Here is a 13,983-nt window from a genome sequence, read left to right as displayed (position 1 = left end):
CTTGCAGGGTGACTTCACTCTGAGTAATAAAATCGATGCTTACTTCTCGTGATATTTATTATTTATTCTATTAGAAACACATAAGTAATAATAGTATAATCAAGTACTACCTCAAAATTGCATTCTTTTCAATGTGGGCTATGCTTTGAAAAACTAATTTTTGGTGGTATTTGTAGGTAATAATTTAAAATGTGTTTTAGGTTTAATATGGCATTTTTACTAAATCTCCATGATGTCTGTGGATTTCTAAGCATTCTAAAGAAATCATTGGATGTGGTATAACCAGTGTGATTCACACGCTTTATAGAACTTACAAATGAATGCCACCGCTACCACCTCCCTACCAAGGAAACCTGAGGTGGAGAGGAGGACAGAGTCTCTGGCTGTGGGTGTTTTAGGCTGTGAACTTATTTCTTCAAATCACCTATCTAACACAGATGAAATCAGAATTGTTTTGCTGAAGCTAAAGCTGGTGTTGTGCCTGCCATCTTGTCTTCCTCTTTTCCCAAGACAACTCCTCACATCATGGGCTTCCCAAAGCATAGTTTTAAACTCACTTCTGAAATGAGATTTCTAAAGGAATGCTTCTCCTTCACGTTAATATTAGGAATATAAAAAGTGGTGAAGATAATATTATATCTTTATTTTCATATCATAGATTTCTTATGTTAGCTTTAAACAAACAACAGAAACGCTTGTGCTTGTTCAGACTAAAAATTCACAAAAGATCTCCATCACAAGTGTATTGTGAGAATTAAGTGAATTGTGAATGAATTTTCTCCTTTTATTCTCACAAATCAACCAGTTAATAGTAGTAACTCTCTTGCAAAGAAGAGCGAACAGGCTCATAGGTGAAGTGATTTACCTGGTATCACGCAGCCACTTCTCAGCTGTAGAGTCAGGACTCTGATTTCAGTAGTATGTGCTCCACTCTTTCTCTGTTGTGTTCTAATAAAATTTTCCAAAAAATTGGAGAATGAAAAATGAAAGAAAAAAAAAAGCCCATGGGCATAGTAGGGTCAAGGGAAGACGGGGAGGGCGTGGAGTGGTTTGTTTTTCCCCTAAGAAGTATGTCTCCACGTGAAACCAAGAGATGGGGAAGTAATGAGAAAGTGACAGAGAAGGACAATAAGGATGAAAGGTTACACAAGAAATGGGGTGGAAAAGATCAAAGAAATAGAGGAGAAAAGGGTAAGAGAAACAGGTTTTCCTTAAAAGTACAAACAGACAGCTGACTGCACGTTTTATTTCTAATCCATTTATTTTCTTTACTGTTTAGGTTTTTAAAAGAATTAATTATATGTGTGTGCCATGTTCCTAGCTTACAATTTATGAAGGTCATTTCCTAATCTTTACTCCTCAAGTTGTATAAATGAAACCTCCCAGCCAAGTATAGAATGGCCAAACCAGGGAAACATTTCTTACATTGCTTTAGAAAAAACTATTCAAGGTTTGGATATAGTGGGAGACAAAATGTATTACTTAGAAGCTATCTTTTTGAAGTTTTGTGAGGCTGAAATTCCTTGTTAGCTATGCAGTAATTCCTTCTGAATGCTTTTCCCTTTCAGGGAACTGTAGGCTTGGCATAAAATACAATATATACATTTTACTGCCTATAGATTGGATAAGCCAATCAGCCACATGCAGTTTCCAAATTACAAAAAAGAAAAAAAAAAGAAAGAAAAATGTCCTTCAGCAAGCTAGTAGTATACTGGAATAAAGACATTCTCTGTGCATGGTTCTAATTCAATGAGGCAAATAAGACATCATGACAGCACTTAACTTAGGATCTATTGGGGGAGAAAACATTAACCCAGTCATGTCCTTGCAGAGAGAATCCATCTTTAGCATCATAGAAACTTGGTGTAAACCTCAGTACGAGATTTTTCTCTTGTAAGATCTATGAGAGAAATACCTGTGGTATTAATATTCTGCCACTCTTCTATTTTTATATAGTAATTCTCCTTATATTAACAACTAGAGGCCCAGTGCATGAATTCATGCATGGGTGGGGTCTGGCCCACCCAGCCCCAATCGGGGCCGGGCCTGTCGGGAGGAGGAGACGGTGGGAGGTTGGCCGGATGGCACACCCCGATCAGGGCCCAATCAGGGCCAGGCTGGTCTGGGGGAGGGGCCATGGGCAATTGGCCAGTGGGCCCTGATCCCAATTGGAGTGGGGGGGCCCATTGGGGGCCAGTGGCCAAGGGGAGGGACCACAGGCAGTTGGCTGACTGGCCCTGCCCCTGATCTGGTGGGGGGGCAGATCTGGGGTGGGGCCGGGTGGGGGGAGGGGCTGTGGGCTGATCAGGGTGGTGGGGTCCCATTGGGGGTGGAACAGGCTGGGGGAGGGGCTGCAGGACATTGGCTGGTCAGCCCTGCCCCCTATTGGGGTATGGGGGGCAATCAGGGGCAGGCTGGCTGGGGGGAGGGGCCGCGGGAGGTTGGCCAGTTCGCTGGCCACAGTGGGCGTCATAGTGACTGGTCGTTCTGGTCATTATGGCGTTACAGTTGCTGGCTTTTTATATAGATAGATGGCATAATATTCACCTACTAACTTCTTAATTTAAAAAAATTGTATATACTACCAACGTATTTAACCTAAAAATGTGGCTACCTCTGGTTTTTGCAACCACAATTGTAATTTCTTTTAGATTAATCTTACACTGTAGGATGAACCGTGAAAAGTGTAGATTGCTCTATTCTACTTAAAATCTTAGCGTTTTATTTGTTGTTGTTGTTGTTTTAATATAATACTACATTAATCATTAACAGAAATTACAAATTAGTGACCTGGATTTCAACATTTTGTTTGGCCACAAATCATTTTAAATAATTTTTGAACCAATCATGAAATTTCACATTCAAAACATGGTTTCTCTTCTCTCTTAAGAAATAGAAATAATTCCAAAAAGATGATCAATTAGAGTTGCTCTGCTGTGTTCTCATGAGAAATGAATTTCCACCACTCAGAAAATATATGTATAGCTGCTTATACTCCAAGGGGTTTCATTCACTTACAGAATCTGCTTTATCCTTGTAGAAATTTGTAAAAGTCACTTCTGCCTTACAGTAATACAAATTATTTAAATCAATTCTTCCCATTATTTCAAACAATAGCCTTCAGAGTTTCTGATAAGAGAAGTCAATAGAAATTTGAATCATGTTTCTCAGTATGTTTTCAAGATTTTTTTTTTAATCTTGAGTATTTGGCAACTTAACTATGGCATGCCAAATTGTAGTTTTGTTTGTGTGTGTGTTGTTTTGTTTGTTTATGTGTTTGTTTTTTATAATTATCTATTTTGAAATAGGTTACTGAAATTCTTTTTTTTTCTTTATTGTTTAAGGCATTACATACGTGTCCTTATCCCCCCATTGTCCCCACCCCCCGACTCATGCCCTCACCCCCCTGGTGTCTGTGTCCATTGGTTAGGCTTATATGCATGAATTCAAGTCCTTTGGTTGATCTCTCCCCCTTACCCCTGCCCTCCCCTACCTTCCCTCTGAGGTTTGATGGTCTGATCGATGTTTCTCTGTCTCTGGATCTGTTTTTGTTCATCAGTTTATGTTGTTCATTATATTCCACAAGTGAGTGAGATCATATGATATTTATCTTTCTCTGACTGGCTTATTTCGCTTAGCATAATGCTCTCCAGTTCCATCCATGATGTTAAATCTCTGCATTTTTATTTCACCAGTTAAAGAAATTATCAGTCATTATTTGTTTATATTTTCACTCCTCTGAGATGGCAATTACAGGAATTTCAGGCATTTAAATATTTCTCCATAGGTACAGGCTCTGCTCAAATATTTTCAATAGATTTTAATCACTTATCTGCAACTGTCAATTTTCTGTTGATCTATAGTTAAGGTTACTGTCTTCTCTGTCATCCCCATTCTGTTATTAAACATATTCAATGTGTTCAATGTGTGTGTGTGTGTGTGTGTGTGTGTGTGTGTTTTAATTTCAGATAGTATAATATTCAGGTCTTGATTTTCCACATTTTTATAGTTTGTTTTTCTTGGTTGTGCTTTTCTCAGCTCTTCACCTACAGTGAGAATATTATTTTTACATCTCTCAATATAGACATAGTTATGAATAGCTGATTTAAAAGTCCTTGTCTACTTCCTCAAACATTGGTCTTCCTTGATACTTTCTCCTCTTGAAAAGAGATCACATTCCTGGTTCATCATATATCAACTTGTTTTGGACTCTATCCTGGACATTGGAAATGTTACATTGTGGAGAGACTCTTGGTTTCGTTATATTCCTCCAAGAAAAATTTTGTTTTGATTGTTTGTTTGTTTATTTTAGCAGAGAACTTGGTTGGACCATTTTATCAATCTTCTAAATGGCATTAAAACACAGAGAGAGTGATGTAAGGAATTTTTTATGGATAAGAGACTGATTTTATAAGTTATATTCTTTTGAGTTATGAATACACTGTCTTACACTGAGGGAAAGAATGTTGGAAATTACCCCTATGATATGCATGTTACCAGGAAAAAACTCAATCCTTAACAAGGTAGGAGATTTAACTAATGAGCAGCAGTTCCCAGGTATGAATAAAAAGTAAACTATAACATACATGATTTTTCACAAAAACAGTGTTTCAATTTAATAGCTGGATTTAATACTTAAAAAAGCTTAGAATACAGAGTGGACACCAATGTTGAAAAGGGATATTATGTAGAATGATTGGAATGTTTGAGCGGTGATAAAAACAAGTGCTGAAAAGGTAATATAATAGGGAAATTTTTCAGATACCTAGACTTTGATTTAGAAATAACCTAAAATATTTTTTAAACTATCACAAGGAACAGGATTCCTGGTTACCATTATCAAAAGACTGATAAAACCCATTAATCAAAATGAAAAGTTTTCAGAAATAAGAATAGTAAATCTGAAGTGTACACTCACATTCTATTTTCAGGTAAGAAGCATGCTCTCTGTAACTTTCAAGGGGACTAAACTACACTATCAAAATCCCTAATGCATTTTGAATCTTTGTCTTTACTTATTTTCAGACATCCAATGAGACCTTTGAAATTCCCCTCATGTTGACTGGAAATGTAGTGTTAAGGAAAAGGCTCAACTATGAAGATAAAACACGCTACTATGTCATCATTCAAGCTAATGTGAGTATTCAATTCCTCTTACTTTTCTCCTATGAACTTATGAAGTAAATAAGTTGTTTAAAATGTGTAAGTTCTCTGACAGTACTCAGTATAGTTTGCACTTCCTCCTTTGGAAAATGAAGTAGCCCTGGCCTCAGTGTAATTTGTATAAATATTCTTCTACCTGGCAAATGGGATAGAATAGGGGAGAAGATTGTTTCCACTCACTGTAAACTTCACTCTCTCAACCACTTGCACCCCCTGCTCTTCAATGATTGGTTCTTAGCTCATACTGAAGTATCTCTCAAAGCAGGATCCACCAAACAATTTAAGCCAAATCACCACAAGAGCATAGTAAAAATGCAGATTCCTTGACCCAACCTCAGATTCTCTGAGTGAAAATTTCAGAGGGTAGAAATGCATTTTTATTAGTTCCCCAGGACACTCCACAGTACACTATAAGTAGAGAAGTACTGAATTGGTAATCTTTTCCCTCATGGCTATCATTTATTGTATAAATATTCACTAAATATTAGCAACAATGACCATAACCATGGTATGTGGACAGTAGTAACAGAAAGCCTAAAAAACAGTTGCTTATATAACTTTAACATTTTTTATTATTATTATTATTATTATTATTATTATTATTATTTAATAAAAGCCTTAGATTGATGTGTCTCAAGGCTTGGTGTGACAGATTAAGTATATAAACATAACCTGAAATTTGGTTATGTTTCCCATGCCCTGTCTGCTGGCTGCTTGTGAATATTATACGCATTAGCAAAACTGAGTGTAAGCAAGTGGAAAGAGTGCTAAAGAGTTTTTTATAGAGGTTGATTCTGTCTCCTTTTAGTTGAGAGAGAACTGTCCCAGTGTCCTTTCCCACCCAGCTTCTCCTTATAGACCTTTATCACATGAGCCGGCACAGCAGAAAGGAAAGTTGAGGAAGTCTCTCTGTGGTTAAGGGGGAGGAGATAATCATCTCTGGATGACAGCAACTATGGTTCATCTTCTGGGGCTGGGCACATTGATGACCTGAAAAAATAATGTTGGCACTAAGAATACATTTTAGGAGTAAAAACTAACAAGGCTGACCACAGATAGCTTTAACCATTAAAAAAAAAAAAACATAACAAGTGACAGGGATATTCTGAAAAGGTAGTGAGACTTTGAAGCCATCTTGTGTCTTTAAGGACCCCTATGCATTGTAATCTTATTCATATAGCAGAACAAAAAGACAGTAGGGAGTGGAAAAAGGGAAGTATCCTCCATTAGCTACTCTGACAAGTTTACAGTGGTCTCCCCTTATCTGTAGTTTCCCTCTATGCCATATATATATTTCAGAGAGGAAGGGAGAGAGAGAGAGGGAGAGAGAGATAGAAACATCAATGATGAGAGAGAATCATTGATTGGCTGCCTTCTGCACGCCCCCTAGTAGGGATGAGCCCACAACCCAGGCATGTGCCTTTGACCAGAATCAAACCAGGGACCCTTCAGTCTGCAGTCCAATGCTCTATCCACTGAGCCAAACCAGCTAGGGCCTCTTTCTGTGGTTTTGATGCCAAAACTTCTGGTCTGATCGGTCCAAAACTTTCTCCCAAAACTAAAGAATTGGTTTTACAGGCAAAGATGGTAAAAAGAAGCAAAGTTTATTGAAAGATGGATGGACTCCCTTCTGCAGGGAGCAGCAGGAAGGGGGCCCATGTGGGTTGCTGGTTAAGATTCTTTGTCTGAGGGGATATATATATATTTTTTTTTTCTGGCTTCTGATTGGTTCTTTCAAAGAATTCTGCCTTAGCAACATCCCTACATTTTATGAATGAATGGAATAGATGGACAGGATGGACCTGAGGACCTGATTGAGGACTGCCACTTCAGGTCCCAGGTGATGTCACTGTTCCTGCCTAGCTGGGTTGCCCTAGCAACTCCCTCCTAGCTGGGTTCAACTCTAGGTCATTTTGTTTGTCCCTGTGTGTGTGTGTGTGTGTGTGTGTGTGTGTGTGTGTGTGTTTTCTTGGAGCAAGGTACAGTCAGCAGGCTGCAGCCTATCCATGTCTGCAAGGTCCTGTTATTCTAGGTTTTCCCTATTCTTCTCCCTCTCCCAAGGTCCAATCCCTGACTGCCTAGCCCTCTTCTATCGCCTTATTTTCAGTTACCCTTGGTCAACCACAGTCAGAAAATATTAAATAGAAAATTAAAATAAACAATTTAATAAGCACTTCATAAGTTTTAAATTGTTTGCCGTTTTGAGTAGTGTGATGTCATGCTTTCCCACTTTGATTTCCCAGGAAGTAAATCATCCCTTTATCCAGTGTATCCTTGCTGTATATTCTACCTTTTCATTAGTAGCCATTTCATTGTCACAGCATCACAATGATTATGATCAAGTAATCTTTATTTTAGTTAATAATGACCCCAAAGTCATTCACACAACTTTTATAGTAATTTCTAGTTCATTATTATTGTTGTTAATCTCATAATGTGGCTAATTTATAAATTAAGCATTGTCATTGATATGTATGTAGAGGAAGAGGCATAGCATATGCAGGGTTTGGTATTATCTGCAGCTTCAGGCATCCACTGGGGGAGGTGCAATGTATCCTGTGGATCTGGGGTGTCAAAACCCAAAATTCATTCAAGTTCATTTCATGATCTAATTAGCTTTATTAAGCAATTTATGAACCTGGCAACATCCCATCCAGCAAGTAGAAGGGTGCTTGGAGGAGTTGTCTGAAATGAATGATTTTATAGGAAGAAGGGTGGGGCAAATAAGCTATTAGCAAAAGAAAAGAAATAATTATTTTTAGGGCAGAACATCATCTTTTTAGAGGCAACAAAAAAGCTAGGGCTTTTTCATGCAGATTGCTTCTTCCTCCTTTGGAAAATGAAGAGAGTCCTTGTGATGGATTACTTTACCAAAATCCGAAAATCCCGGACTGATTAAGATTAGATATCTGGGGAAGGTGAGAACTGCAGTTAGGTCAGGTTATAAACCTAGATTTGATATCATGGGCTTTAGCACAAGTGATGCCATTCTGGATCTGTGCTATTTTTTATTTGTTTTTAATAGGAGCAAATTGTCTATGTAACAAGGCATCACTAAATGGCCATTTCTCTCTTTCTTAGAGTATTTCATCAGAAAGGGGAGAATATATATATATATATATATTTACATGTGTTTGAGTAGATATAAATAGAAATCAAAATTTTATAGCCAAACTTTTAGACGTTCATTGAAAATTCTTTAGGTTTGTTTTGAATTCATTGTGGGTTGTCTTGATGTCCAGTGGAAGAAACAAGAGTGAAATTTTGGACACAGGAAAAAGGAAGATCTATAAGATCTCAATACTGCTCCCATAATACTGAATTTTTTAAAAAGAATTTCTATGCAAATGGATATATGAACAAAAGATACAATCTCCCTTTCAGACTCAAAATCTCTAATATAATTCACAAAAAAAGTCAGAGTGCTACAGCATGTATCTGAAAGCTAGTTTGTATTGTGCTCTTTAAAATGAGCTAATTTTTTAAAAAAGAAATGCAAGCTAACAAAAATCTTAATTGCTGTCTAAACTTAAATATTTATAAAGACATCTGGAACAATTTGTATTCAATTTGCTAGACTACTCATAACTAGGGAGAGAGTGATAAGTTTTTAATGTGTCAGGGATAGAATTATGAAATAGAAGTATATACATGAATCATTGAAAGAAAGGAATGGAATGGATGAGAGGTTGAAAGATTTTAATTGATCTGAAAAAAGAAATTTTATATAAATTTAAAGCATACAGTACTAAATGTGAACAGTAGCTATAGAAGATAATAACTTTGGGGTATTTTAAAAATTTTTCAGAAATATATGTTTGATGTTAGAGAGAGGGAGAGATAGAAACATCAACGATGAGAGAGAAGCATTGGTCAGCTGCCTCCTGCACACCCCCTATCCAGCCAGATGCTCAGGCATCTGCTTTGACTTCAGATCTAACTGTGACTTCCAGGTTCGTGGGTTGATGCTCCACCACTGAGCCACACAGGCCTGGCAGAATATATTTAAAGTTGTAGAACATACTGAAATTAGTATCTATCACAATTTATTCAACTATACTTAAATTCTGTTTGTTTGTTTTTGCATTTGGGTATGGAATTGAGAGTTTCCCTCATGACTATCATAAAAGGCAGTGAGTGAAGTTTAGTGGTAAAAGCACGAACTCTAGAACCACATTGGTTGGATTAAAGTCCCAGCTCTGTCATTTACTAGTTGTCTGACTTCGGGGATACTCTGTCAGTTTCCTAACTAAAATGAAGATATTAATGAAACAAGCCACATAGGGTTCCTGTCAGAATTATCACGTTAGCAAACAAAAATGAACTTAGATTAATGCTTGGAATATATTCTGAGATCATTACAGTATAACATAAGCCACTAAAGTACTTCTAATTTACTGTTTAAAATGGGTAATTTAAAAATAGAATAACTATGAATATATATATGAATGTATATATTTATATATATATATATATATATATATACACACACACATATATTCATTTACTTTTAATGTTAGTAGATAATATATTATTTTCCAGTGTTGCAATATATAACAGTCCCACAAATTATAAAGAAGACTGTCTATGTCTCTACTTTTTTGTTATGTAATTTACTGAAGACACTGGGTTATTAGAGCTGAAAAGCTGGCTCATACTTGCTTGAGGGTCAATTGTGAGTACTTCTTCCCAACTCTGAGTTCACTGACCTCACATTTGTGGCCACAGTGGGAGAATTTACAGTATTGCAAGTGGCAGATACTACAAATCAGTGTTTCTTATCTCAGAGAGCTGGTTGTTAAACATTTTCTAGTTTGTATATGCCAATATCTATATAGCTTAATTGTTGTGTTTATATAGGATAATGATATCATATACAAAAAATTATCTTTCTTATTCTTTTATATTTTTATAACTTTATTGATAGTATGTAAATCAATGCAGAAACTAAACTATGAACATTAAAAACTTCTGCAAGTTGCCTGGCTGGTATGGCTCAGTGCTTGAGCGTTGATCCATAAGCCAAGAGGTCACAGGTTGGATTCCGAGTCAGGGCACATGCCCAGGTTCTAGGCTCCATTTCCAGTGTGGGATGTGCAGGAGGCAGCCAATCCAAGTGTTTCTCTTATCAATGTTTCTATCTACCCCTCAAACTTTCTCTCTCTCTAAAATCAATATGAATATTTTCTTAAATATATTTTTATTGATTTCAGAGAGGAAGGGAGAGAGAGAGAGTGACAGAAACAGCAATGATGAGAGGGAATCATTGATCAGCTGCCTCCTGCACACCCCACACAAGGAGATCGAGTCTGCAACCAGGCATTTGCCCTGACTGGTAATTGAATCACAACTTCCTGGTTCATAGGTCAATGCTCAACCACTAAGCCACACTGGCTGGGCAAGAACATATTTAAAAAATAAAAATAAATAAAGCCTCTTCAAGTTATTAGGAGAGTTGAAATATGAACTATACATTTTGACTTTAAAGTAGATGGTATCTAAGAGGCTAGAGGTCTGGTGAGAAATACTGAAAGTTACTCAGCTTTGGCCTGGCTTTGTTTATGGTACAAATATTTGATTGCTTTGCAAAAAGAACCACTCAAATTTTGAGGGAAGTTATTTTTATCCATGTGAACATGTTATATTATTGAGTTAGAAAAGTTTTGGTTGGCCCACATTAAAAAAAAATATCACTTGTTTTCTTTTTATTTTATTTCATTTTATTTTATTGTCTAAGGTATTACAAATAATAGTACATATGTTTTCTTGATAGTATTTACAACATTATCACCCACACTTTTTTATTTTCCATATGAATATCAAATGAAGAAATGATTAGTTATAGAGAAAAGAAGAAAAAATCTCAGAAAGGAATTTCAGAGAAATGTAAAAATCAATGGGGTTTTCTTTTATTGAAGTTTCCAATACATTCTATTATCACAGATTCTAATTTTGATGTTATCCTAAGTCACAAAGGAATCAAATTCATCTCTATACATAGATTTTCTTCCAAGCTACTGTCTTTTGTATTACTTTAAACCTGAGGAAAATACTAAGGGCTATTTACTCAAGAGCTCTTAAATAATTGTCAGGAAAAAGAGTTTACAGTATTTTCTCCTAATGGCTAAGCATATTTTTTAAAGTGTGTGAACTGTAGGAGCAGAAACCTTTTACCTCATTCTCTTCTAGCTTTTTTGGGCTAGTCTAATAAGACATATTAAGAGGAAAACAAATTTAATTTTATATGTACATGAGCCCCATAAAAACTATAAGACTAAAAAATCAAACAACTTTTATAACTTTAGACAAGGAAATAGTAAATTTGTAAATAATTGGAATAATAAATGCATTAGGATTTAGGGTAATAAATTAGTGAGGATTAAGAAGGCTTGTTTAGAGCCATCTGGGTCCTAAAATCCCTATTTCTGGTGATACAGGATGCTTTCTATGATCCTAGAATGGATAGTTTACTTTTCATATGAAAGTATATTTTCTGCTTTCCGGAGTACAAAGGAGGGTCAAAGTGTTGTTCTTATACCAGATGTTTCATATGTAATGTTAATTCAAAATAAACAGTATGCCCAAATGGCATATGTCAGCTCTCCTTCAACACATTGCAATTATATGGGCTTGCATATAAAAATGATTTCTATAGTTTTAGATTCAAACTATGTAAACAACTTTTCAGAAGTAACCCCCACCCTGACCTATCGACTGCCTACTGATATGTGGAATAAGTGCTCATTTTACACCCATTTTTTGGAGCCTTGCCCATTTCTTGGGCATATTCTTGGGAGGGGAGCTGAAATGGGAAGATGGCAGGTTAATGGTTTAGCATTTATAAAATGTCCAAGTAATGAAGATAGGACAGCATGTGGACATATAAACTATGATACTATCCTGTCTACTAGAATGTATAATTTTTTTAAATAGGTAAATGTTTCAAATAAAAATACCATTTCAAGAAGAGAAGAAAAAGAAAAAGGAATACTTTTAAAGTGATTTAGACCAAGGCAATCTGGTACAGCTGTTTTTCTTTCTGAATATAGAAATTTAACAGAATCATGTTGCTAAGATAAGTTTTAAATTTTCAGTCAGTGATATTCCATCTATCATTGGTGAGCAGAAGCAAGAAAAACACCTCTGAGGTCTTGGTTAACTGAGTTAGGGTCAAAAGACTCAGGGCAACTCTAAATATGTTGCATTTTTTTTTATTTCTCTACTGCAAATACCTGATAAGGCAATAAAAGAGTCTTTAAAATATGTATCTATGAGTGAGTTTGGTAAGCGCTTCTAGCCATTTTATTAAATTATAAACTACTTGAATACTATGTAAATGTTAAATGGCTGGCTCTTTATTCCAAGTTTCCTATGACATTGCCTCAAAACTAAATCCAAACTTTGACATGTTTGCCTCACACTCATTTTAAAAGCAGGTCACACATAATTTCATAGTATTTGTTAGAATCCACATCTTTCTGCCCCCACTCAATACAATCAATATTAAACTTAATATACTTCTAAATATAGAGCAGGAAATGATTGCGTTAGAAACAAGTATTTGTCTCTAGTTTGATCACAGAATAGTGGGTGCTTAAACTATTTTACACAAATCCTTTCACTTGAGATGAAGGATTGACATATACTTATCTGACGGTTAGAGGTCTTATCGCCTTTATATGATCACAGTTGAAATATTTTTAGTTTTATTAAAATGTGCTTTGTAAAAAAGAATGGATTGTGACAATGATTTAGTTCTCTCTGAGATATATATATATTTTTTTTTTTTTATTGATTTTAGAGAGGAAGGAGAGAGAGGTAGAAACATCAATGATGATGTCTCTTGCACGTCCCCTACTGGGAATTGAGCCCACAATAGATTCTCTGGCCTTTTCTTTTTTTCCCCCCTACTTAAAAACTCACATTTTATAGATCAACACTTTGTAAGAAATATATTTTTCCAGTATGAGATAAAAACCTACATTATGTATGTTGGTAAATGCACACCCTCTGTTATGCACTTGTATTTGTTTTATAGAATAGTGACAATGACCCCAAGAGTAGAGAATAGTGAGAGATTTGTAGCTAACAGAGTAAAAATAACTAAATAAAAACACCTTAAGATAGGAAACATTCCACTTTGTTGATTACAGTGACCTAGTGGTGACACGTAAGGTGTAAGGTGCAAGGCTGAGCAGCATGCAAATGTAGAAATACTGCTTCTGGGATATTAAAGTAGTCTTTCCACATCCAAGGTCATATTTAATGTTACTTGTTCAATACTTTTTTATTAAATTGAGATTGATTCAGTCTTTTGTAAAAGTTCATCCTAAGCAATCATAATTTTAAAATGGGACATTTGATGAACCAGCTGTGTTTGCCAAAATGTAAAAGAAGCCCATGGATTTATGTTAAATTAATATTTTTCTCTATATACTCAAACATTTAAACTCATACATTTAAAGTATAATTTTAAGAAATAAAGAAAAATTAAACACATAGGACTACATCAAGCTAAAATGTTTTTGCACAGAAAAGTAAACCATCAACAAAACAATAAGACAACCCACTGAATGGGGGAAGATATTTGCAAACCATACTTGCAAAATATATAAGGATCATACAACTTAACACACACACACACACACACAAACAATCCAATATCAAAATGGGCAGTTAGACATTTCTCCAAAGAGGACATACCAATGGCCCAAAAACATATGACAAGATGCTCAGCATCACTAATCATCAGGGAAATGCATATCAACAGAAAGGAGACCAGAATGCAGTCAACTCTTATGAAAGGAAGGGCTAGGAAGT

The 13,983-nt window shown here is 35.7% G+C and overlaps 1 protein-coding gene across 16 annotated transcripts in view; it reads left to right on the top strand.

The window, feature by feature from the left end:
- The window catches only part of PCDH15 (protocadherin related 15), a 537,899-nt gene that overhangs the window by 184,234 nt on the left and 339,682 nt on the right, over positions 1–13,983 (top strand). For 15 of the 16 annotated variants that reach the window (XM_023764291.1, XM_023764288.1, XM_023764290.1 and 12 more), the window contains one exon: positions 5,026–5,136. The exons of the other annotated variant lie outside the window; for it this stretch is intronic. In XM_023764291.1, coding sequence (XP_023620059.1) covers positions 5,026–5,136 — 111 coding nt within the window. The remainder of the gene's footprint in view (positions 1–5,025; positions 5,137–13,983) is intronic. 16 annotated transcript variants of the gene reach the window in all.

The sequence above is a fragment of the Myotis lucifugus genome, unplaced genomic scaffold (assembly GCF_000147115.1).
Source record: "Myotis lucifugus unplaced genomic scaffold, Myoluc2.0 scaffold_326, whole genome shotgun sequence".
In the NCBI taxonomy this organism is placed as follows: domain Eukaryota; kingdom Metazoa; phylum Chordata; class Mammalia; order Chiroptera; family Vespertilionidae; genus Myotis; species Myotis lucifugus.
This window is presented reverse-complemented; position numbering and strand designations above follow the sequence as displayed.